The sequence below is a fragment of the Phlebotomus argentipes genome, unplaced genomic scaffold, assembly GCF_947086385.1.
Source record: "Phlebotomus argentipes unplaced genomic scaffold, Phlebotomus argentipes genome assembly contig_2, whole genome shotgun sequence".
In the NCBI taxonomy this organism is placed as follows: domain Eukaryota; kingdom Metazoa; phylum Arthropoda; class Insecta; order Diptera; family Psychodidae; genus Phlebotomus; species Phlebotomus argentipes.
The window spans coordinates 1,222,517-1,247,423 of record NW_026776162.1 but is presented as its reverse complement, the minus strand read 5'-3'; the positions used below and the strand labels follow the sequence as shown (position 1 = coordinate 1,247,423).

General features: G+C 47.6%; 7 protein-coding genes across 8 annotated transcripts; 4 read left to right on the top strand and 3 right to left on the bottom strand.

Moving 5' to 3' along the window:
* The first annotated feature begins 1,167 nt into the window (after window positions 1-1,167).
* On the top strand, window positions 1,168-3,721 carry LOC132264699 (uncharacterized). Its single transcript, XM_059764984.1, has 4 exons — window positions 1,168-1,441; window positions 1,692-1,929; window positions 1,992-2,077; window positions 2,854-3,721. The coding sequence occupies exons 1-4, from the start codon at window positions 1,168-1,170 to the stop codon at window positions 3,426-3,428; spliced, it is 1,173 nt and encodes a 390-aa protein (XP_059620967.1). The 3' UTR covers window positions 3,429-3,721.
* Window positions 3,722-4,738: 1,017 nt separating this feature from the next.
* Window positions 4,739-7,108, bottom strand: LOC132264836 (titin-like). Its single transcript, XM_059765163.1, has 2 exons — window positions 4,990-7,108; window positions 4,739-4,917 (listed from the first exon to the last, which is right to left on the bottom strand). Exons 1-2 carry the CDS (start codon window positions 7,106-7,108, stop codon window positions 4,901-4,903), a joined length of 2,136 nt encoding a protein of 711 aa, XP_059621146.1. The 3' UTR covers window positions 4,739-4,900.
* A 3,611-nt stretch (window positions 7,109-10,719) lies between these two features.
* Window positions 10,720-11,710, bottom strand: LOC132264835 (uncharacterized). The gene is made up of 2 exons (XM_059765162.1): window positions 11,619-11,710; window positions 10,720-11,548 (listed from the first exon to the last, which is right to left on the bottom strand). Exons 1-2 carry the CDS (start codon window positions 11,708-11,710, stop codon window positions 10,720-10,722), a joined length of 921 nt encoding a protein of 306 aa, XP_059621145.1.
* Window positions 11,711-12,205: 495 nt separating this feature from the next.
* On the top strand, window positions 12,206-19,552 carry LOC132264834 (protein ELYS homolog). Its single transcript, XM_059765161.1, has 6 exons — window positions 12,206-12,376; window positions 12,481-12,604; window positions 12,664-14,872; window positions 14,932-16,300; window positions 16,357-19,244; window positions 19,303-19,552. The coding sequence occupies exons 1-6, from the start codon at window positions 12,295-12,297 to the stop codon at window positions 19,405-19,407; spliced, it is 6,777 nt and encodes a 2,258-aa protein (XP_059621144.1). The 5' UTR covers window positions 12,206-12,294; the 3' UTR covers window positions 19,408-19,552.
* Window positions 19,553-19,584: 32 nt separating this feature from the next.
* On the top strand, window positions 19,585-22,110 carry LOC132265034 (ATP-binding cassette sub-family F member 2). 2 transcript variants are annotated; one of them, XM_059765440.1, is made up of 3 exons: window positions 19,585-19,658; window positions 19,997-21,752; window positions 21,822-22,110. In XM_059765440.1, the coding sequence occupies exons 2-3, from the start codon at window positions 20,010-20,012 to the stop codon at window positions 21,954-21,956; spliced, it is 1,878 nt and encodes a 625-aa protein (XP_059621423.1). In that variant the 5' UTR covers window positions 19,585-19,658; window positions 19,997-20,009; the 3' UTR covers window positions 21,957-22,110. The 2 variants fall into 2 exon arrangements, with proteins under 2 accessions (XP_059621423.1, XP_059621422.1); XM_059765439.1 differs by having other exon boundaries at window positions 19,590-19,751.
* Window positions 22,053-22,738, bottom strand: LOC132265036 (probable trafficking protein particle complex subunit 2). Its single transcript, XM_059765442.1, has 2 exons — window positions 22,527-22,738; window positions 22,053-22,464 (listed from the first exon to the last, which is right to left on the bottom strand). Exons 1-2 carry the CDS (start codon window positions 22,614-22,616, stop codon window positions 22,132-22,134), a joined length of 423 nt encoding a protein of 140 aa, XP_059621425.1. The 5' UTR covers window positions 22,617-22,738; the 3' UTR covers window positions 22,053-22,131.
* Window positions 22,739-22,760: 22 nt separating this feature from the next.
* On the top strand, window positions 22,761-24,796 carry LOC132265035 (cyclin-dependent kinase 7). Its single transcript, XM_059765441.1, has 2 exons — window positions 22,761-22,924; window positions 23,003-24,796. Exons 1-2 carry the CDS (start codon window positions 22,871-22,873, stop codon window positions 23,966-23,968), a joined length of 1,020 nt encoding a protein of 339 aa, XP_059621424.1. The 5' UTR covers window positions 22,761-22,870; the 3' UTR covers window positions 23,969-24,796.
* The last annotated feature ends 111 nt before the right edge of the window (window positions 24,797-24,907 follow it).

Sequence of the window (24,907 nt, the reverse complement as noted above, 5' to 3'; positions counted from 1 at the left end):
CAACTTCCTTTCACGCATTTCAGTTATTTCGTCCCATTTTCACTTTTTTCCTCTCCCTCTCGTATTAAACGCTTTACATGCTATATGTGGAGTCACCAGACCACGTCTGGAGATAGTTTCCGCATCGTGTGGCACATTTAAACGCCTCCTTTCTGGTGTCCACTCAATTGCCATTCTTAATATTTCCTACACACGTCCACTTGGAATTCATTATGTTGGAAGGGGTGCACTATTGACCATTCGTAGTCTTCGTGATCATCAATTAGGCAAATCTCCCGAGAATGACCGCAATGAGAAAACAGTTGTACGACGTGGGCTTTTTTCGCATAGTCGCATTCATGAACTATTTGAAGTTGAAACTGGATACACAACTATAATTGCTCGCATGTTGATGCAATTGTCGCCACAATTCACTGTCTTCCACGCTCGGCGGGTTTTTGTGAGCATTGTAAGATAATTGAAGATGACAAACATGCTTATGAAGAAAGTTAAACATTTGCTTGATAGGCTTTTCTGGGTCAAACCTTTTGTCAGAAATTTCCCCCTAAATATTATTCTCGCCTTGCCAATCTGTCGGCAATTTCCAGAGGATCGTCACAGTGAACAGGTGAATAGTATTAAATTATTACCCGTGCTCGCACTGGTTGCCATTGCCCGAGAGTCGTATTCCCTGAAGCAGGTGCTGTTTCTGGCAATTCCCTTATTTCCCTCTTTGGCCAACTGTCTGCACACGTTGACTCCTTCTCGCTCACGCAGCGTTTCACCTGCAGGAGCCCACTCTGGGTGTCTCACTCGCTTCCTCTGCACTTTTCCTAGTTTGGGAAGTTGAATCACCATGGCAGACGGTAATGCAACTCAGCGTTTTGTCTGTCCACGGCCGCGCGACGTCTCTGGAAAAATAGAGAAATAGGAGAAGAAGAAAAGAATTCGCGCGAGTGATTAACTGTGAGACCACGGAATGAAGTATCTTTGAACTCTGTGACCTCGCATCTTGGCTTGATTCACATCGGCATTCTCATTTTCTTCACCTTTCTCCGCTTGCATTGCAGATATTCACCAGTTTACGTGATCAGTGATCAACCACGTGTGGACCCGAGCTTACGGAAGCTCACATCTTTCTCGGCCCATCCCCTCAGAAGATGGTAGTTGTCTCGGCGGCTGGAAGATATGCTGAAGCACATGCCGCCAGGTGCGGGACAATCGCGAACTGCGCGTGGTAACATCACCAGCAGTCGCCCACCGCAGCCCCTCAATGTGAGCGCCCTGTCCACTACGGGGCCGCCGAAGCTCCTCGCCAACGGCGGGCCGCCGCCACGGATGTCCTCCATGATCAACACAACTCCGCTCACGTCCGTCTCCTCCACGAACAACCTCCTCACGAACAACCGCGACCGCATCGGCGCCAGAGAAGCGCTCACGAGTCTGGGATTACTCTGCTTAGGTGAGTCTCCAATTTGCTCTCACTCTCAACTTCCCAATTCTCATCTGTTCAGTGCTCAAGTACTCAACCGATCCAATGACACAATTTCTTGAGAAAGCATTTTGTAAATGTTTTTCCCTGGGCAAAATTCAAATACAATTTAAGCGCAAAGTTTCGCAACAATAACTATGCTGCATAATCACTTTTATGTGACAGCAAAGAAACCACAGATCAATTCAGAGAATAAATGGACTCTTTCTTCTGCACACAGTTTCGCTGCTGCTTGCCCTACTCTCGCTGATTTTCCTGCTGAAAATCTCACCGGGAGGACGCGATCCACTACCGCCACCCGGGCCCACAGCCCCAGAGGACTACGCCATTGTCTACGACGTCACCCTAGCCCTGTGCGCCCTCTCGCTCTCCCTCAACCTCTGCTGTCTCCTCGTCTGTGCCATCCAGTTTCTCTTCGCCGTCAAACTGGTGCGAGCTCCAGCCACAGTCTCGGGACGGTGAGTAGGATTAGTGAAATCCCAAAGCTTGAATGCCACACTAATTCCTCTATTCTTTGCAGTGGCAACAAATACCTTCAGAAATCCAGTGTCAGCAGAGTTTGTGCTGTTGGGGGATTTTTCATATCAATTCCCATATTTTTAACAGGTAAATTCTCAACAAATTGCCTTTAAGAGCGCCACAGAAGAGCCTCGCCATCATAAATCACCCTCAATTCCTTCCGCTTATTGACTCAAAACACCCTGACACCGATAAAAGTGTATCCATATAAATTCCACACAGACTGTGTCCTCATGCGTGCACATGAAATCAGGTAGAATTTTGTCCTCCTTCCTTGAAAAGCCCTAAGATTCTCCCACGGCTTGTCGCCAAGGAAGACTGAAGCGCAATAATATCATTTACAATTTCCGCCCAGTGCATAAAATTATGCACACGGAGAGCTCGTTTTGTGTAGACCGTGGCCTTGTCGAGTGTCTCATGAGATGTTTTCACTGTGCATGGGAAAGTGATTGGAACAGGTCAGTGATCGCAACTGCTTCAGATAATAATAATCACACCCCCGAGGGGATGTTCATTGACGGAGAATTGCACGGTGTATTGCAGGATAAATCAATTTGCCATCTCTCGATCAAGTTGCGCGATCAAGGGCAATTTGGAGCAATCATTCTGAGAGATATTAAAGTGACTCTCGCAGTCATAATTGAAATGTATACTCACTGACTTGAACAGGTTGTTCTTTTGCCCATGATTGCTGTACGGATGAAGAATACTCGCGCAATAGAAACGAGAAAGTGTGAGCCAAGGCTTTACCTTGAGATTTCTGCCGCGATAGAGTTTTTGCAATTCATCAGAGATGTGAAAATTAGAAAAATCAAAACTTAACTGGAAAAGATATGCGACTTTTGTCTTCTTCTTCTCAACAGGTATCATTTTATACACATTCACGCAATTCCACTCGACTCCCGCGATCGTCACGAGCATACTCATTGGCGTGGGCATCGTGTTCTGCGGCGGAGCCATGGTTCACAACGTATTCGTGTGGCAGAAGGAGAAGACGATCTGCGTAAGGCAGCAGGCACCCCTGAATCTCAATCTCACCCTCTCTCCGCCCATCAGTGCAATCACGCCGCCCATGCAGTTTCTCAATCACACCGGCGGCAGTCACCAGACGCCCGTGAGCAATGGCAATCACATCCACCTCAATCACAGCAATCACACGCCGCTCACGCACACGTCGCAACTCAGCCAAGTGACTCCACTCACGCCCGTCACGCTCAATCAGTCCCACCTGTCCAGCTTCAACCACTCCTTCTTGCCGTCCTACGGACTCAGGGCGGCCACAGCAACACCGCCCACGCCCAAAGTGAGCGCCACGGCGGCCCTGCTCGGCGGTCGAGATGCCAGCGGCTCCGTGAGTCCTGGCATGCCCACCGGAAACCTCGACCTCAGCACCGTTACATCAGCAAATTCGCCCCACGAACTCTCAACCCTCGTCTGAGAATCAAATTCCTCAGCCATCCAGTGAGTGGTGATGAGAAAGAGGACACAAATCAGTGAGCATTCTTTATTATCGCGCGCCTCTTCAGTTGTGTACAAAACAGTGTGTATAAAAATGTGTTTTTTATGTAAAAATTCTTTAAAGAGAAACGAACAGAAATTGCCGAGTTGATCTAAACTCACTTTTAACGTAGACACAGGAAGACACTGAATATTACTTTCACTGTACTCTAGGTAATTTATTATTATTTGATATTAGTGTAATCAATTGTATTCATCTTTTCGATAGAAAAACGGATCTAAACGAAAGAGTTTTGATTTCTGGGACTTTGTGGGCAATTCCACTGCTGAATTGGCATTGCTAATCTCCTCTTCCGCTTCTTTCTTAGAGAGAGAACCAGCCGGAACAAAGTGGATCTTGGAATTAGGGCCATAAAGTGCATTGGCCGGCTGACGACGGAATGACGTGGTGAATTGCTCTTCGTACTCAGCAGCCGTCGCAGGATCTGGCTCAGGAACGGAGTGAATTTCCTTCTGCTTCTCCTCATGGACGATATCATCCTCCAAGATTAGATCTCCATAGGCAAATTCCTTGCTGAAGTTCTCTATTCCTGACGTGTCCTTTGGAAATGGCTTGACTATCGGCTGGAAGAATATCTTGGACTTACTATGTTCCTTATCTTTTTGCTGTTCCTTCAGAACATCTGTAAGAAGAGCGATAACTTCACGAAGCAACTTTGCCTTGTCAGAGGTGACACAGCAAGAACAGACGCACATATCCTTGTGGTCTTTGAGCATAAAACCAGCATTTGAAATGCCAGAATCTCCTTTTGTTTCATAATTTTTCGACATAAACTCCGCACTGTTAATTTCACTCAGTTTCTGAATGTTGTCTTCATACGTGTTGAAAATGTTGTTACTTTGTTGCATTCTCTTTTTCCTGACGTAATCCTTACTGCCCGAGAACATGCTCAGAGGGTCCAAAGAGCGATATTTAAGGTTCTTCCTAGATTGAAGTAACAAAAACTTACACTTTCACACAATAAAAGGGACTAAAAAGAAGATTATAATCACTTACAAAGCTTTTTTCTCGAGATTATTAACTTTTTCATCGACTGTTTGATATGATTCCACTGAGAGTAGTCCAGCAGCAACAATGCTTAGAAGAAAGAAGATCTTAAATTTCACTTCGTACATATCAAATATTGTATTGTACTTCACACTCTTTCACCACGAATAAGAAGAAAGAAAATGACTGAAATTATTCGCAAAATAACATTTATATAGACTACTGAATGGCAACATTGCTGATGGAGAAGTTTTAAAATTCCAAAAGTAGGTTTTATTTGCCAAACACAACATTCAACTCAATACACAAATGACTTCTTAACAAATTATGTACAAGGTCACCAAAATTAACATCCTCTGTTGATTACATGAATGAAAATACAGTCATCATCCAGGAAAAGATTATTAGTAGCGTGGTCTTCCTGAAACAAATATTTCATTTTTAATTCCACATATTCATCATAACTAAACTTATTTCATTCAAAGCAACTAACCTTCAACCATTTCCACTTCCTCTTCGTACTCTGGATCTTCGAAAACATTGTAGTTTTTCTTGATATATTCCTGGACTGTTTCCTTGATTCGCTTCTTCTTATCGAACTCTGATTCCTCAGGAATAAAACCAGGATATTTCTTATAAACACGGTAATCAATATCGTCATTCTTGATAGCGGGTTTATATTCCAGATGAGAATACCCATCCTCAGAGTGCGGCAAAATCGGGATATTCTCAGGTTTAACATAAGAAGTAGGTTTGTCATGCCAACTATGAACTGGCGGAAGCATTGCAGATGGTTTCAACATCTCGTGTTCCGAGAATTTCGCGGGAATGGGTTTCACCTCCTCATGATAGACAGGCACACTGGAAACCACCATAGGCTTATGTTCGACGTGATCCTTTATGGGAACTCCGGAGTGACCCTTTGTGGGATGGCTGGGACTCTGGCTCTCGTATTCCTTGACTTGGTAGGGAACAGGGGCTGGTTTCACTGCTGGCTTCTCCATCTCGTGTTCCGGGAATTTCGCAGGAATGGGTTTCACCTCCTCATGATACACAGGCACACTGGAGATCACCAAAGGCTTCTGCCCTACGTGATCCTTTATGGGAACTCCGGAGTGACCCTTTGGGGGATGGCTGGGACTCTGGCTCTCGTATTCCTTGACTTGGTAGGGAACTGGAGCTGGTTTCACTGCTGGCTTCTCCATCTCGTGTTCCGGGAATTTCGCGGGAATGGGTTTCACCTCCTCATGATAGACAGGCACACTGGAGATCACCAAAGGCTTCTGCCCTACGTGATCCTTTATGGGAACTCCGGAGTGACCCTTTGGGGGATGACTTGGACTCTGGCTCTCGTATTCCTTGACTTGGTAGGGAACTGGAGCTGGTTTCACTGCTGGCTTCTCCATCTCGTGTTCCGGGAATTTCGCGGGAATGGGTTTCACCTCCTCATGATAGACAGGCACACTGGAGATCACCAAAGGCTTCTGCCCTACGTGATCCTTTATGGGAACTCCGGAGTGACCCTTTGGGGGATGACTTGGACTCTGGCTCTCGTATTCCTTGACTTGGTAGGGAACTGGAGCTGGTTTCACTGCTGGCTTCTCCATCTCGTGTTCCGAGAATTTCGCGGGAATGGGTTTCACCTCCTCATGATAGACAGGCACACTGGAAACCACCATAGGCTTATGTTCGACGTGATCCTTTATGGGAACTCCGGAGTGACCCTTTGGGGGATGGCTGGGACTCTGGCTCTCGTATTCCTTGACTTGGTAGGGAACTGGAGCTGGTTTCACTGCTGGCTTCTCCATCTCGTGTTCCGGGAATTTCGCGGGAATGGGTTTCACCTCCTCATGATAGACAGTCACACTGGAGATCACCAAAGGCTTCTGCCCTACGTGATCCTTTATGGGAACTCCGGAGTGACCCATGGGAGGGTGGCTGTGACTCTGGCTCTCGTATTCCTTGACTTGGTAGGGAACTGGAGCTGGTTTCACTGCTGGCTTCTCCATCTCGTGTTCCGGGAATTTCGCGGGAATGGGTTTCACCTCCTCATGATACACAGGCACACTGGAGATCACCAAAGGCTTCTGCCCTACGTGATCCTTTATGGGAACTCCGGAGTGACCCTTTGTGGGATGGCTGGGACTCTGGCTCTCGTATTCCTTGACTTGGTAGGGAACTGGGGCTGGTTTCACTGCTGGCTTCTCCATCTCGTGTTCCGGGAATTTCGCAGGAATGGGTTTCACCTCCTCATGATAGACAGGCACACTGGAGATCACCAAAGGCTTCTGCCCTACGTGATCCTTTATGGGAACTCCGGAGTGACCCTTTGGGGGATGACTTGGACTCTGGCTCTCGTATTCCTTGACTTGGTAGGGAACTGGAGCTGGTTTCACTGCTGGCTTCTCCATCTCGTGTTCCGGGAATTTCGCGGGAATGGGTTTCACCTCCTCATGATACACAGGCACACTGGAGATCACCAAAGGCTTCTGCCCTACGTGATCCTTTATGGGAACTCCGGAGTGACCCTTTGGGGGATGACTTGGACTCTGGCTCTCGTATTCCTTGACTTGGTAGGGAACTGGAGCTGGTTTCACTGCTGGCTTCTCCATCTCGTGTTCCGGGAATTTCGCGGAATGGGTTTCACCTCCTCATGATAACAGGCACACTGGAGATCACCAAGGCTTCTGCCCTACGTGATCCTTTATGGGAACTCCGGAGTGACCCCTTGGGAGGGTGGCTGTGACTCTGGCTCTCGTATTCCTTGACTTGGTAGGGAACTGGAGCTGGTTTCACTGCTGGCTTCTCCATCTCGTGTTCCGGGAATTTCGCGGGAATGGGTTTCACTTCCTCATGATAGACAGGCACACTGGAGATCACCAAAGGCTTCTGCCCTACGTGATCCTTTATGGGAACTCCGGAGTGACCCTTTGGGGGATGACTGGGACTCTGGCTCTCGTATTCCTTGACTTGGTAGGGAACTGGAGCTGGTTTCACTGCTGGCTTCTCCATCTCGTGTTCCGGGAATTTCGCGGGAATGGGTTTCACCTCCTCATGATAGACAGGCCACTGGAGATCACCAAAGGCTTCTGCCCTACGTGATCCTTTATGGGAACTCCGGAGTGACCCTTTGGGGGATGGCTGGGACTCTGGCTCTCGTATTCCTTGACTTGGTAGGGAACTGGAGCTGGTTTCACTGCTGGCTTCTCCATCTCGTGTTCCGGGAATTTCGCGGGAATGGGTTTCACCTCCTCATGATACACAGGCAGACTGGAGATCACCAAAGGCTTCTGCCCTACGTGATCCTTTATGGGAACTCCGGAGTGACCCTTTGGGGGATGGCTGGGACTCTGGCTCTCGTATTCCTTAACTTGGTAGGGAACTGGAACTGGTTTCACTGCTGGCTTCTCCATCTCGTGTTCCGGGAATTTCGCAGGAATGGGTTTCACCTCCTCATGATAGACAGGCACACTGGAGATCACCAAAGGCTTCTGCCCTACGTGATCCTTTATGGGAACTCCGGAGTGACCCTTTGGGGGATGACTTGGACTCTGGCTCTCGTATTCCTTGACTTGGTAGGGAACTGGAGCTGGTTTCACTGCTGGCTTCTCCATCTCGTGTTCCGGGAATTTCGCGGGAATGGGTTTCACCTCCTCATGATACACAGGCACACTGGAGATCACCAAAGGCTTCTGCCCTACGTGATCCTTTATGGGAACTGCAGAGTGACCCATGGAAGGGTGGCTGGGACTCTGGCTCTCATATTCCTTGATTTGGTAGGGAACTGGAGCTGGTTTCACTGCTGGCTTCTCCATCTCGTGTTCCGGGAATTTTGCGGGAATGGGTTTCACTTCCTCATGATACACAGGCACACTGGAGATCACCAAAGGCTTCTGCCCTACGTGATCCTTTATGGGAACTCCGGAGTGACCCATGGGAGAGTGGCTGTGACTCTGGCTCTCGTATTCCTTGACTTGGTAAGGAACTGGGGCTGGTTTCACTGCTGGCTTCTCCATCTCGTGTTCCGGGAATTTCGCGGGAATGGGTTTCACCTCCTCATGATACACAGGCACACTGGAGATCACCAAAGGCTTCTGCCCTACGTGATCCTTTATGGGAACTCCGGAGTGACCCTTTGGGGGATGACTTGGACTCTGGCTCTCGTATTCCTTGACTTGGTAGGGAACTGGAGCTGGTTTCACTGCTGGCTTCTCCATCTCGTGTTCCGGGAATTTCGCGGGAATGGGTTTCACCTCCTCATGATAGACAGGCACACTGGAGATCACCAAAGGCTTCTGCCCTACGTGATCCTTTATGGGAACTCCGGAGTGACCCTTTGGGGGATGGCTGGGACTCTGGCTCTCGTATTCCTTGACTTGGTAGGGAACTGGAACTGGTTTCACTGCTGGCTTCTCCATCTCGTGTTCCGGGAATTTCGCGGGAATGGGTTTCACCTCCTCATGATACACAGGCACACTGGAGATTACCAAAGGCTTCTGTCCCACATGATCCTTTATGGGAACTCCGGAGTTACCATGGGAGGGTGGCTGTGACTCTGGCTCTCGTATTCCTTGACTTGGTAAGGAACTGGGCTGGTTTCACTGCTGGCTTCTCCATCTCGTGTTCCGGGAATTTCGCGGGAATGGGTTTCACCTCCTCATGATACACAGGCACACTGGAGATTACCAAAGGCTTCTGTCCCACATGATCCTTTATGGGAACTCCGGAGTGACCCATGGGAGGGTGGCTGTGACTCTGGCTCTCGTATTCCTTGACTTGGTAAGGAACTGGGGCTGGTTTCACTGCTGGCTTCTCCATCTCGTGTTCCGGGAATTTCGCGGGAATGGGTTTCACCTCCTCATGATACACAGGCACACTGGAGATTACCAAAGGCTTCTGTCCCACATGATCCTTTATGGGAACTCCGGAGTGACCCTTGGGAGGGTGGCTGTGACTCTGGCTCTCGTATTCCTTGACTTGGTAAGGAACTGGGGCTGGTTTCACTGCTGGCTTCTCCATCTCGTGTTCCGGGAATTTCGCGGGAATGGGTTTCACTTCCTCATGATACACAGGCACACTGGAGATTACCAAAGGCTTCTGTCCCACATGATCCTTTATGGGAACTCCGGAGTGACTCATGGGAGGGTGGCTGTGACTTTGGCTCTCGTATTCCTTGACTTGGTAAGGAACTGGGGCTGGTTTCACTGCTGGCTTCTCCATCTCATATTCTGGCAAATTGCCAGGAATAGATTTATATTCTGAATGATGGGCTGGACCACTCATAGCTATTGATGGCTTGTGTGAGCCATGTTCTTTTATCGGTACACCGTGATGCCCTGAGACTTTTACTTCATCAGGGATATAAGGGGTACCAATTATAGATGGTTTATGTAATTTTACTGGTAATTCAGCAAATGCCGAATGCTCAAGATTTTTACTGGAATGGACTAAATTCGACAGATGGTTAAACTGTTTTATGATTTCTTCCAAATCTTCCTTTTTGGCACAATTAGAACATCCACATGAATCCTTATGAATTTCTCCAACGTCCGATTGGACTTGTTTCATTAAATAACTGAGCTTTTCCGTTTTTTGACCATCATGAACTACACTATCACAATCACCTTTGCCTCCGACAACTGTGAACAAAACGGAAAGAGGAACTCTCTTTACACGTGCTAATTCTATCAACTCTTCATTATTTACAGGATCATTTGCGTTGTGAAGGGATATCCTAGAAAATAGTAGAATTTTAGACACTGTGTTCCATTAGCACTTCACAACATTTACTAACTCACCTCTCAAAATCAACACTATCCTCATTCCCTCCTAAATTACTTTTGATTGTTGCTAGAATAATCACAAAATTAAGCACTCTTCTCATCTTCAGTTACCTTAGGAGACACTCTCAAGAAATAACTAAAGAGCCCATTTCATACCTCTATTTATAATGATAAAAAGCTGGCTCAAGAAAATTTCCATTGTTTTAAAACTGGTGCACTTTCTCTGCTATTTTTTGAAATATCTTCACAACAGAAACCGCATTCTGCTGTCCAGCCAAATAAAAGCCAAGGACTACATAACACCCTCTGATAATGTATACCTCCGTGACATTGTGTTTTTTTTCCACGTAATATTTATCTTGTAGCTACTATGAATCAACATGTTGTTTAAGTAAAATACACAATGTTTGAAAATTTCTACTTATATTTCCATTAAACAATCAGTAGCTGGTGTGTGTGCTTTCGGCAATAACGCGCTTCTTTGGTATTTTTGTGTAGTATTTTGATCTGATGTAGTCCATAACAGCATCCTTTATCCTCTCTCGTTGATCGTATTCTGACTCGCCAGGACTCAGATCGTGCTCAGAATTAATTCTGTGAATCATGGCCATTTCCTTGATGTCCTGTGGGCTAAATTCCCCGGTGAAGAGTGAGTAGTGAGGATATGCTTCTGTCTCAGGAACCTGTCGGATCTTTGGTTGATTATGTAGATGCTTTTCATATGTGGGCTGGGCGAATGGATATGGATCCCATGGATTGGAAGCAAAAGAGCTAATAAGGCTTGATTTCGCATCTGTGATCCCAGATGCTTTCGCATACTTTCCATTGTTCAGTTCTTCAGAAGACATAGACCATAATTGCTTCCCCATCTTGATCTCTTCCTCTGATTTGTCCACGTTTATCCGACCGTCAAGAGTTGGAGTATATGCTCGACTTGGACGCAGCTTCTCAAAAGGATCTTCATATTGCGTTGCAGGAATTTCCTTTGGTTGTTCCTCAGTTGGAGTCTTTTTCTTGGATTTCTTGCACTTGCAGCTCTTTTTTTCATTTATAATTGTAATCTGTGGGAATTTGGGTGAACCTTGTGAATTCGTATCGCCTGTGTGAATCAGCTTCTTAATCACTTCCTTCCCCTCATTATCATAGCTCATGTCAATGATTTTGGGAGCGTCGGTATTTTTGCTGCTTTGATCATTCTCATAGCTGAGAAAGATCGAAAGTGGATCTCTCTTGAATCGCGTTGGGTCGTCGATCCAATTCAGAAGGTCCCTAGTAAAAAAAAACACAAAATTTAATACTACAGGAGCTGGTGAATTCCATCTCGTGATAGTTGACTTACATTATGAAGGGATCCCAGATGTCGTAGCCATCATCAGCTTCAAGGGCATATCCACTTACCAAGAAGGGTAAGACCAACAGGAGGATCCTCATCTTCACAGAAATCCCAGAAATCACTTCAGAGTTTCCACAACTTCACTTCATAAACATCCAAAGACAGACTGACTCTCCGGCATCATCTTGTATACTTTATACCCGATGAATATTTTGAACATTCATGTGAATTAGAAAATAGGATTTCCGTGTTTTCCCAGGGAAGCACGTTCGCCCCGTGAGAAATTCATCGCAATGGACGAATGGAGGGAAAAGTTTGATAACAATTCATTTATTGTGCTCATATTGAAAAATATTTACTCTATGACTCACCTCGTCTCTCTTTTCGTTTTGATTTCAACTTAATGGTCCATAAATAATTTTTTAAAAGATAATTCCGAGATAATTCACAAGAAATTGCACAGATCACAACAGGATCACAAAAAAATATTTTCTTCTTTCAACAGCCCTTTTGATTGTGGCGTTCCGGAAAAGCGAATAGGCCTCTTTCATGCTTTTTCGACAATGAGGTGAAGAAGAAGAAAAAACCGGGAGAGTATCGTGACGCTTTGCCGTGAGTCTTGTGGATAGTTTTCTCGTGAAATTTAGAGTTTTCCACATGATTTAGGGATTCTGTGCGAAAGATGGAGCTTTCTGTAAAGACTTCTACAAAATTTGGCAATAATGTGTTGTTGGAAGACAGACTTGAAGGGGAAAATGGGTTTGGTAAGTTTTTGGGTAAACTTCCAAAGATGCTGTAAATAAATTTATTTTCTAGTGACTGCCCTTTAATTTTTACACAATTCTCTCATCTTCACTGTTCATTGCAGAGAGACTGAGTGGAATCACCCGAAATGGGAAGCTGTGCTGGCTGGCTAAAGGACCTCTCTTTGAGGTTAGATCTCTGACGACCGGGAGCAAGATTTCTAGATATAACTTCCAAAAGGTCCTCAGGTATGTTTCCTTGTCATTCTTGGCGAAATCATTGGCTGTATATTACGATTTCCTTTCAGATCTTTGACCCTCAGCATTACTTGTGTTACTGAGATCGATGTTCCGGAGGTGAACACTGTCGTACTGGCGATTGGGCTGAAGACTTCTGCCTTTGCTGGCGTTATATGCCTGTATTCAGTGCTCGGATCGCGTCCACTGCAACTAATCAGCATTGACGATGGCATTGAAAGTTGTGCAGGCATTCAGGTGGACCACTTGAGCAATATCCTCTCGACTTTTGACGGATGTCTGGCCGTGGGCACGACTTCTGGTCATGTGGTGCTGATAAATCTCAACTTGATGGTGTTTAAAGTCAGTCTGTTTGCCTACAATCAGCACATTCTGTGCCACATCGATCCCACGCCCTGCATCGTGATTCCTGCAGAGAGCTCAGCCGAAGAGATGGAGATGCTATTTGAGCAAGCTTCCAGAGAGAAGGTCTTCTTTGGCGTCGAGCTGGCCGTGGAAGATGATGCTTCGGCTGTTGTCTCTCTCCTGGATCTGCCGGATCTTGTGATGCTCGTTACGGGATATGTGGACGGGTCGTTGATGCTGTATAATCTTCAGAAGCTGGAGGGAATTCACAAAGCTTTCCCGCCAAAGAGTGATTGTCCATTGATGAAGCTGGCTTTTATGGAGCCCGCTGATGATCCTCGAGGACATGTGTACATCTGGGCGCTGCACACATGGACAAATCTCCCGATTGCCGTGATGCATTCGGTGACTATTGAGCAGAGAACCGACGAAACGAATTCCATGGTGTACAAGTACTTCAAATCCAGCCGACCCTGTCTCACCATGTTGAATTACTCAGAGGAGCTTTACCCGGTGGAGAGCCAGAGCTTCAGCCGCCATTTGACACCTGAAGATCCCATGTCGAGTATTTGCATGCTCTCGTGGGGATCTCAAGACGGCGGAGGGAAGATTCTGATCTTTGACCTGAATCAGTGGTACAAGGAGAAGATGCCAGACTACTTGGAGTGGAATGAGAAAGTGAGCTACCTGGCAATCTTCCCTACGACGGGCGAGCCTGTGCTCAATGTGTGGCTCGATGAGAGTTCAGTGATGACGTTCAATTCCATCCAGCGCCCTGAGGAGCACTTCTATCCCAACTCTCTCACCTTCGACTGTGTCTGTGTGTCAGATATTGGGAGTACTCAATACAACTGGCCAGGACTGCAGAACAGAGTGCTGGAGAACTTTATGACATACGGACCGAAAGCCATTCTGGAGCCCGATGAGTGCTTCAAAGAGATGCTGGAGGCTGTCCTCCTGCCGCAATTCACCGAGTTCAAGCATTCGGAGAACTCTACACTCACGGCCAAAAGAGATCTGCTGCTCTCAATTGCGCTGGAGTACAATTGCGTAGGCATCTTGAGGGAGTGTGCCAAAGTGTGGGCGGACGGAAGTCACCTGGGTCGTCAGCCATTCGAGGGTCTGTCCCTGTCCACGCTGACGGAGTGGATTTGGCAGCGAGTCGGCGCCATTCGGGAGTGCTGTGAGAATCTCTGCGAATCCCTCTTTGATTTCTCAGGCAGACGCCTTGACAGTCGCTCCACGGAGACATTGGCTCACTGCACACGCCAGCTGAGACTCCTGGCAGAGCTCATGGAGATGATCATCAACTTTTGCTCCGAGTACATTCCATACGATGTCAAAGAGACACTCAATGAGCAGCTGAAGATGATGCAAGCCTCGGCTGACTATCACGAAGTGATTCAGTGGCTACACAATATGGGACTCCTGCCAGAGGGAAACTGGTCGTCCTCGTCGAAAGCATGTGAAGCAACTGCCATTCCCTATCCATATCCCATCTTGAGGAGTTTCTACGAGAAGCAGAGGATCAAATTCAGCAATTTGACGAAGAAGGGAACGTACCGCAGTGGAAAGTACAGCGACAGTCTCATCTATATCGACGCGTTCATTGAGGAGGAGTGCTGTGGTGCATTTCTGAGGAGGAAATGGCACGTGAGTGGAGACGATGGTCTCTATCCACTGTCATCCCTCCGCAAAATGACTAACATCTTCCTCCTGAGTGAGATTCCTGTGGAGAACAAGTATGCGCTCTTCATGTATCTGTTCCTGGATCTGGACATGACAATGAAGAATGAGGAGAAGTATGCTGGAATCATTCGGAATCTCATCAAGTTCCCGGCAGTCTTCAAGATGAACACATCAACCATTAAGATAACGCAGGCCTTCTGGAAACTCGATCACGGTGATCTTGAGGTATGACTTCTCACTGTATTTGCAGTGATCCACTTCTCAATGTGTATTTATCCTTTCAGGGCGCTCTTGAAGACTTGGTCTCACCACTCGGCCAGGGAACTTACTTGTCGCAATGGCAGAGGGAATTGCTGATTGAGTGCCTCCTTGTGCAGGACAATCTGTGTCTGGCACTGCGTGCTCTTCAGGCACCAGGACCGCCGATTTCTCCGCTCCTGGAGATGCGAACGCTCTTGTCGAATAAGATGGTCTGCGATGCCTTCCAGCTGCAGAAAAATAGCGGCGATCCCTGCTTCATGTGGGAGTTCTTCAAGCAGTGCTGGGAGTTTAAGCTCTTGGGTCAGATCCTTAGTCTGGCTCTCACAGATGTCGAAGGGGAGATTCTGTGCTTATTCCTGAAGACTACTAATTCAGCTTTGGCCAGCAATCTGCGGTTTACCTATCTACTGCAACGCTCAAAGTACATGGAGGCTCTGGCTCTGTTGGCGGAATTGAAGGAGAAGCAGGGACTGCAAGGGATGTTCGACACAGAGACACCTTGTCTCGTAATGGAGGCATACAATTCAACCATGACGCCGATGGTGCGGGATCTCTCGCAATTGGTGATGAAGCAGCATGGAAAGGTGCAACACAAAATCACCGATCCGGTGCCATTGAGCAGTAGTTTGATCAAAGAGCGTCAGAGCTTGGAAGGCGGGATTTACAACAAGTCGGCGGCCGCCGTTGAGGATGCCACTCTGTCGTGGTTGTTCCAAGCGAAGACCAGCAATAATCTGACCAGTGCACCGTTTGTGCGAAAGCCCATCCAGGAGTTTCTGCTGAAGCCGGAGAGCAAGGTCGTTTATCCACGTGTAATTGAGGGTTCGCAGAAGAGGAAGCTGGAGAGAGAGTCTCCGATGAGTGGAGAAAACGAGGGAGGAGTGAAGAAGTACCGATTAGATGAGCCGTCACGTCATCTCACCACGTTCGTGCAGAAGAGTCGAGCTAGTGAATTTGCAGACAGTATGCACAAGCAGATCAACAAAGTCCAGGAGATTATTAACACTACTCAGAGTGGTTCGACAGTGGCGCAAACATCTCTGAAGTTTTTCGAAGTGGAAACTGCAGTGAAGCCACTTGAGGAGTCAATGGATGTTTCGCCAAAGTCCACATCTTTCTTGGGAGCAACTCCGCGACCATCAATCAGACAAACCACATTTGATCATTCAACGGCTTCTGTTACTTCTGTCCAGGAATCCTCTGTGGATGAATTCTTCTCGCCAAACACTTCGAGAGTGGAGGAGAAATCGTATGAATGGCCAAAAGCAAGGAAATCTCTGCGATCTCTCTCGCCACAAGAGACTAATAAAGAGCCTGAAGTTATGGAGACACATGAGGGAGCGCAGGAAGAAGCTTTGGTGGAGAACAAAGAAGTCGTTGAGATTGTGGAAGGTATCCTTTCTTTTGAAAATTTACTATAGCGTTTTGTTCTGAACTCTCTGTTTTAGTTTCAGGATCTGATCGAGCGGAGATGAGTATTCCTGAGATTGTCATCACCTGTGAAGACGACGAAGTTGCTGAAGAGGCCAAAGAAGAGGAAGTTGTTGAAGTGGCCAAGAAAGAGGAAGCTGTTGAAGAGGCCAAGGAAGATGATCTTGGAGAATCGTCAATGCAGTCTGAGGAGAAGGAAGAGAGTGAGGATGACACTCCGCCGCCACCGAAGAGACTCCTTCTCAATCCAGCCGTGAGGTTTGCCCAGAAGCATTTGCAGAAGATTCTATCCAACACAAGGTCGTCCGATTCGGAAGAGGAGGAAGAAGAGCAGGAGCAACTTGGTAGTGGTGAAGAAGAGGTGGACGAAGAGTCAGCCGAGGAAGGTACAGAAGAAGAGAATGGGGAGGAGATAATTGAGGGAGAAGAGGACGATGATGAGGAGGATGAGAGTGGATCCGAGGACAGTGAGAGTGACGAAGAAGCCGAGCAAGTTGCGAAGGCGTATAAGTTTTTTCATGAAGATGATGATCAGCTAAAGGAGAAATCATCGGGGGAGAGTGATTACATAGTGTCAGATGAGGAAGAGATGCAAGAGGTGGTGCAGAAGTCAGTGCCGATGAGAGTGCCAATTATCAGTGATGAAGTGATTGATATTCTGGATAGTTCTGAGGATGAGGATCGTCATTTTGAACAGGAGGTCAGACACACGGTTGAGGAGACAGATGAACTGAATATTCAGGAAGAGCCACAGGCTCCCAATCAGGAGATCCAGTCGCATGAGTTGTACGCCAATTTGGAGATTGAAGAGGAAGAGTCTCAAGGCTCGAAGGATGCTCTCAACTATGCACTGCTTATTGAGAGCCCTTCTGAAACTCAGGGAGAGTCTAATCAAACGCCTGTGGTGGAGGATATGGTAGAGATGCACAACCAGGCAGTGCTCATGACAACAGTCTCTTCGTACAGTGAGTCATTCGAAGTGAGAGAAGTGAATTCAGCTGAGGAGACGCACAACAGGGCAGTTTTGATGGACACTGTCTTCTCGCCGGCCGATTTGGAGCCAATTGAGGAGGAGCCATCGATGGAAGTGCTGAATACTGGAACGCTTATCACGACGGTTTATCCCAATGAGGTGTCGCAAGGCATGTTTCCCGAAGAGGCGCCGTCAGTGGCTGAAGAATCCACGCTGAATGAGATGGAGAAGGGAATTATCTATGATGAAGAAGATGAGGAAGATATTTCCTTCAAATCTTGCACACAAGTGGAGAGCAAAAGTGACATTCAGGAGGAACGGTCTGAAGTGGATCAAGCGGTGTCTATTCAAGATCACCCTCTGACAATAGAACCAGTGCAGGGAACTTCCAAACTGGAGGAAAACACAGAAACGGTTGAAGGTCCTGAAGGTGAGAAGATGGAGGTATTTGAAGTTATTCCTCCGCCTAAGTTTGCTTATCAGACAACAGAAGAGATTAGTAGTGTACAGGAAGCAGTTGTGGGTGAAGTTGCAGTTAATCTTGTTCAAGAAGAGCGAAAAGAGGTCTTTGAAGTAATTCCTCCCCCGAAATTTGCTTATCTAACAACGCAAGACGACAAGGAGTCTCTTGGACAGTCGAAAGCTGTGAAACTGAGTGTTGACGCCGTTCAAGAAACTCCTGACACAACTTCAGTTGATCTCGAACACCCTGAAGGTCATGATGACCACCAAGAAGCCATGGAAGTTGATCCTTCTCCTGAAACTATTGACCAAGAAATGGAAGTCGATAATGAAAAGATTCAAGAGACTGATAAACCTTCAGACCCTGTGAAATTGGCTGATGACGCCGTCCCGGGAGATCATCATCAGGAAATTCCTGACACGACATCGAAGGAAGTAGAATTGAGTGAAAATCCTGGCCCTTCAAGGGAAAAAGTGGAGGACAAAATCGAGTCAGAAAATGACGAAGTCAAAGTGAGCGGACCAGTGCGAAAGAACAAAGGCAGAGTCGCTTCATCTAGCAAGGGAAGGAAGAGATCGTCATCCACGGAGGAGGTGCAAGCGAAGGAGACCGTAAAAAGAAATACTCGAGCTGCTTCTGTGCCCAAGATGTCTATTATTCCGGAGGAGATTTCTCAGGATGAGACCGTGGACGTGAAGGAGGTTGAGCCGAAGGTGAAGACAACGCGCTCAAGATCCAGGGCTACTTCTGAGAGCAAGGAAATCGCTCCAACGAGAGTGATGACCAGAAGGCGCTCCTCTGTCTTGGAGGAGACTGAGAGTCCTGCAAATCCTCGCAGTACCAGAGCGCGTTCGAAGCCTCCTCAGGAGAATGTGGATAGTCCAGGGCCAGCGTCCAGGATGCGTAGGGCACAAAGTGAGGATCCTGAAGTGAAGAGATCCACTAGAGCACGATCCAAGACGCCATTGGGAACTCCGGAGAAGGAAGAAGCAAAGCGCACCCCGGCGAAGCGCGCACGCTCAAGGCTGGGATCGACTTCCTCTGTTGATGTCCAGGATGATACTCCTTCCAAGAACCTTCGAAGCCGCGCTCGCTCGACTGATCAGGTGAATTCTGAGGATGAATCGAAAGTGGACACAAGTGGTGTGACGAAGAGACGCAATATCAGGGCATCTTCGAAGCAGCCAACGGAGCCAGACATCCAAGAGGAGGATTCTGAGGATGTGCCGGAGTACACTCAGACTCGGCGACTGACTAGGAAGCAACTGGCTCTCATGCAGAAGGTGTCCAAGGCTGCTCCAGCATATCCAGTGAGGAAACTAAGAGGGAGGAAGGCGTCTGCTGCAGGAGATGATAACGGGAGTGACCAGGAGTCAGTCCAGAGCGAGAAGTCCACTCCTGAATCTGTGAAATCAAAGAGCAGTCGCATCAGCAAGTCTTCGCGTGGCAAACGGGCAGCTAGTGTCGAGGTAAAAATCTACCTTTTACTTTCTCCTTTTGGTGTCTAATAAACTTGTTATTTTTTAGTCTACCAAGTCCAGCGTAAGCACTGAAAGCAAGACGCGAGGGCGAAAGGCTGCCAAGGTGTCGGCTGATGATGCTCCAACGCGCTCCCTCAGGACCAGGAAGTAAGCCAGAGAGAAAGCCAGGAGCCAAAGCATCTGAAAAAATTTTCTGTGGGATGAGTTTCTGTATCTGAATTTGAATGAATACTTTATTATGTGACTTGTATCTGAATTTGCCGCCATTAAATTGTTGAACATTCCGAAAGGCCTATTCGAGATTCGGGTTGCCAGATTGTGGATGGCGTGTGGCAGTGACAGAGGGAAAATTCCACAGAATCCACGTGAAAATTTAATATATTTATTTTAGCCAATAATTAGGTAATTCCGCGCAAAGAACTCTTTGTGAAAAGCGTGTTAAGTGTTTCCTGGGTGTCTTGGCCACTGTTTTATATAGTTTTCCTATTCGTAAAGGTACTGTGAGACGCTCTGTTGGATCAATAATTTTTTTCACCAAATTCGGCGTGAAAATTCCATCGATTAGCTCAGAAGTCTTCTTCCCACACATTTTGTGCATCCTGAGCTTCTGATTGTGTGATTGGGGTCAATGAAATTTGGTGGGGTGGTGTGGTTTGAGATCTGAGAGTTGAGAGAGGAGCAAAAGCAACGCCACAAAGGAGAATCCTAACCTAATTTTCTGTCTGTCCGGATCTCTGTAGACTCGTCTGGAGAATGCCGTCTGAAGCGAAGAAACGCGAGGCGCAGCGCAAGAAGGAGGCCGCGAAGAATCGTCAGAAGGCTGGTCAGTCGGGCTCCGGTGGGGCGGACAAGAAGGAGCCCTCGCCGCCGAATGGGAGCACGTCGAATGGCACGGTGACTGAGATGACGGAAGAGGAGCGCCTGTGTGCGAAGTTGGACGAGGAGGCGCGCATCAGCGCGGACGCGAGAGCCTGTACCGGCACCATGGCCCTCCATCCGCGCTCCAGGGACATCAAGCTGGCCAACTTCTCCATCACTTTCTTTGGCTGTGAACTGCTGCAGGACACGATGCTGGAACTCAATTGTGGCCGTCGCTATGGGATCATCGGGCTTAATGGGTGCGGCAAGTCCTCGCTGCTGTCAGTACTGGGGAATCGCGAAGTGCCCATTCCGGATCACATTGACATCTTCCATCTGACGCGCGAGATTCCGGCCAGCACCAAGTCTGCGCTGCAGTGCGTGATGGAGGTGGACGAGGAGCGCATTAAGTTGGAGAAATTAGCCGAAGATCTGGCCCAGTGTGAGGACGATGAGTCCCAGGAGCAATTGATGGATGTGTACGATCGCCTGGATGACATGTCGGCGGACCAGGCGGAGCCGAAAGCAGCTCGCATCCTGCACGGCTTGGGATTCACGAAGGAGATGCAGCAGAAGCCGGCTAAGGACTTCTCTGGTGGCTGGCGGATGAGAATCGCCCTGGCGAGGGCACTGTACGTGAAGCCTCATCTCCTGCTGCTGGACGAGCCGACGAATCACTTGGATCTGGACGCGTGCGTGTGGCTAGAGGAGGAGCTGAAGTCCTACAAGCGAATCCTCATGATAATCTCCCACTCGCAGGACTTTCTCAACGGCGTGTGCACAAACATCATTCATATGACGAAGAAGCGACTCAAGTATTACACTGGCAACTATGAGGCTTTCGTGAAGACGCGCATGGAGTTGCTGGAGAATCAGATGAAGCAGTACAACTGGGAACAGGATCAGATAGCGCACATGAAGAACTACATTGCACGCTTCGGACACGGATCGGCCAAGTTGGCGCGCCAGGCGCAGTCCAAGGAGAAGACGCTGGCTAAGATGGTGGCGCAAGGACTCACGGAGAAGGTGGTGGACGACAAGACGCTCAACTTCTACTTCCCCTCGTGCGGGAAGATTCCGCCGCCCGTAATTATGGTTCAGAATGTGAGCTTCCGCTACAGCGACGCTTCGCCCTACATTTACAAGAATCTTGAGTTTGGCATTGACCTGGACACGCGGATCGCACTGGTGGGACCCAATGGGGCCGGCAAGAGTACGCTGCTGAAATTGTTGTACGGGGATTTGGTGCCGTCGGCGGGCATGATTAGGAAAAATTCCCACTTGCGCATCGCGCGCTACCATCAGCACTTGCATGAGCTGCTGGACTTGGACGTGAGTCCGCTGGAGTACATGATGCGGGCGTTTCCGGAGGTGAAGGAGCGCGAGGAGATGCGTAAGATCATCGGGCGGTATGGGCTGACGGGGCGCCAGCAGATTTGTCCCATGAGGCAGCTGTCGGATGGCCAGAGGTGCCGCGTGGTGTTTGCCTGGCTGGCTTGGCAATCGCCGCATCTGCTGCTCCTGGACGAGCCGACTAATCACTTGGACATGGAGACAATTGACGCGCTGGCGGATGCCATCAATGACTTCGAGGGCGGAATGGTGCTGGTCAGCCACGACTTCAGGCTCATCAATCAGGTGAGTTGACGCTGAATACTCTGGAGAAAGTAGAGAGCAATGACATCACTGTTTTTCTTCACTTTACAGGTGGCCGAGGAAATTTGGGTGTGCGAAAACACAACTGTAACCAAGTGGAAGGGGAACATCCTGGACTACAAGGATCATCTCAAGTCCAAGATCCAGAAGGATGGCGAGAAGCGCGAAGGAAGCCGCAAGAAGTAGATTGCCAGCCGTCTCAAATAACTTGCACATATTCTCTATTTCACCGCTAGATTTTAACCCGTTTCCACGAGGATCTTTGAGAAAACAGGATTATAATTTATTTGGAATAGTGTCACGAGCGCAGATGTTCAATAAATTCCGCTTGGAGTTAGAAGTTGATCAGTTCCCCCAGACCTCAGGAAACCAGGTACTTTCGCCCGAACAGCTGGGCCTTCTTGTCGAACATCGCCGAGCGGATGGGCGTGTTCTTCGTGTAGAAGGGGTTCATGGAGTGCTTAATGTAGCTCTCGTACATCTCCATGAAGAAGGTCTTTATGCCCTCGTCGTTCCGCGTGTCGTGCACCATCAGGAATCTCATGTGACTGGCCGTGACGAAGGCAGAGACGAACCACTGATTGAATTTGTCTATCGACTTGATGTACATGTTGTTGGTCTTCCACTTGTGCTCATCCACAAGATCCAAGGCGGCGTGAGCGATGAATTGATTCAGATGCCGATGATCTTCCTTCTGCAGCGAGTCAAAGAAATCAATTTGATACTGGTTTGGAATAACTCTCACTTCTCGCTTACCTTCTGTTCTTTGTTGGAACTGGCAAACTCCATCTCGAAGATGGGATTGTCATTGTGGCCCACAATGGCAAAATAGTAGTTGCTAGACATTGTTCTTTGAGATTCTCACTGGTTTCCTGGAGACTCCTGACCAGCTGACAAAGTGGGACATCAACAATGATGACAGCGCCACTTTCGTTAAGTTTTGTACGAGTGATTCAGTCGCGACATCTGAATGTGAACACATACAATTGACTTGTCGTCCGGGAGCATCGCATATCCGCATGTTGATGTTCTTGAGAAACTGCCACAGCTTCCTATAAATTGCAGATCTTGTGTGATTAGAGGTGTTTTAGGTAATTGCAATGGAGGTGAGGCAGAATAAGTATGAGAAATTGGACTTTCTGGGCGAGGGTCAGGTGAGAAACCCATTTAATCCCCTGTTGGCAACACCCGAACGAAGTTGATGGAGTTCTTCTCTTCTACTTGCTGTCCAGTTCGCCACAGTGTACAAGGCACGCGATGTGGACACTGATCGCATAGTGGCTGTGAAGAAGATCAAGATTGGCAGTCGCGAGGAGGCGCAGGATGGCATCAACAGGACGGCCTTGAGGGAGATTAAGCTTCTCCTGGAATTACACCATGAGAACGTGATCGGATTGCTCGACGTCTTTGGCCACAAGTCCAACGTATCCCTCGTGTTCGACTTCATGGACACAGACCTGGAGGTGATCATCAAGGATACGGGAATCATGCTCACGCCGGCCCATGTGAAGGCATACATGATCATGACACTGCGCGGCCTGGAGTATCTGCACGAGAATTGGATCCTTCATCGAGATCTGAAGCCCAACAATCTACTGGTGAATGCGGATGGCGTGCTGAAGATTGGCGATTTCGGTCTGGCCAAGTTCTTTGGCTCGCCCAATCGAATAAACACCCATCAAGTGGTCACGCGGTGGTACCGGTGTCCGGAACTGCTGTTTGGCGCCCGGCAGTACGGCACTGGCGTGGACATCTGGGCAGTGGGATGCATTCTGGCGGAATTGCTGCTGCGCATCCCCTTCCTGCCCGGCGACACCGACCTGGATCAGCTCTCGAAGATCTTCCAAGCTCTGGGGACACCCACTGAGGAGAACTGGCCCTCCGTCAACACACTCCCGGACTTCATGCAGTTCAAACCGATGCCCGGGACGCCGCTGAGGCACATTTTCACGGCCGCGGCGGATGATTTGCTGGATCTGGCCGAGAAGCTGCTCGCTCTGTGCCCGGCCAACCGATGCACGTGCACAGAAGCTCTGCAAATGCCTTACTTCACCAACAAACCCGCTCCCACGGTGGGATCCAAGCTGCCCCTGCCGACCTCACTCACGCAGAAGACCGCCGATGAGAAGCCCAACCTCAAGCGGAAGCTCGCCAGTTCAGTCACTGAAGGCAGCGTCCCGAAGAGGCTCCAATTTTGACGACAATACGCTTAAAACCAGTGATTATTCTTGCTATACGGAAATTTATAGAGATGATCATTTGGAGAATTGCTGTTCTCATAGTATTCCACATTGATACTGTTTCAGGAGAAAAAAATAAAACATTCTTACTTCTTGGACATGTTTTTTTTTATCCACCAGAAAATCTCTGTTACAAAAAAACAGGTATAATAAAAAATAAACAGAGAAAAAGAGCAGTAAATTGTTTAAGTACCACTTTCAGTGCATTCAGATATCTCTTAAGTATTTTACGTTATCATCTAAAATATCTAAATTTACCTATAAGTAGTATATTTCTTTTATTTGGTTCGGCATCTAATTTGATTCTCTTGTCATTTATCTCCATTTCCTCCTTCACTTGTTAAAAAGCTACTATTTCTTCATAAATTCACTTTACATATTGGATCGTTCCTGACATGAAAACATGGTGCAATGTTTCATAAATACACTTCTTGATTTTTTTTTTAATTACTCATGGGGTTTTTTGCAGGGCTAATTTACGATGCGTAATATAGTAACTTTCAATAGACTCTCCTACAGATATTCCTTGCAACTTCATTAGTTAATTGGTAACATGGATTAGAGGGGCGCATTTTGCACAAAAAATCGAGAGATATTAGCTCAAAATTGGCTGCTATTTTGACCTCAATCGCACCCCGCCTGGTATATAAATATCCTTTTTTTTTGTAATAAAGAAAAGAAATTTCATCAACATTCATAGAGATTCTCTAAACATGCTCTTCTTAATTTTTGCTTCAATAAATATTCTCTCACTTTCTCACGATGCGCATTTTCGCTAAAAGGCCAAATGTTTCACTTAGAGTACGTTCTTTACATGTTTCTGTTTGTTCATCTTTCAAACCTTGCGTTCCTAATATTGATTTCATATTAAATAAGGAAAATCCTGGCAAATAGAAA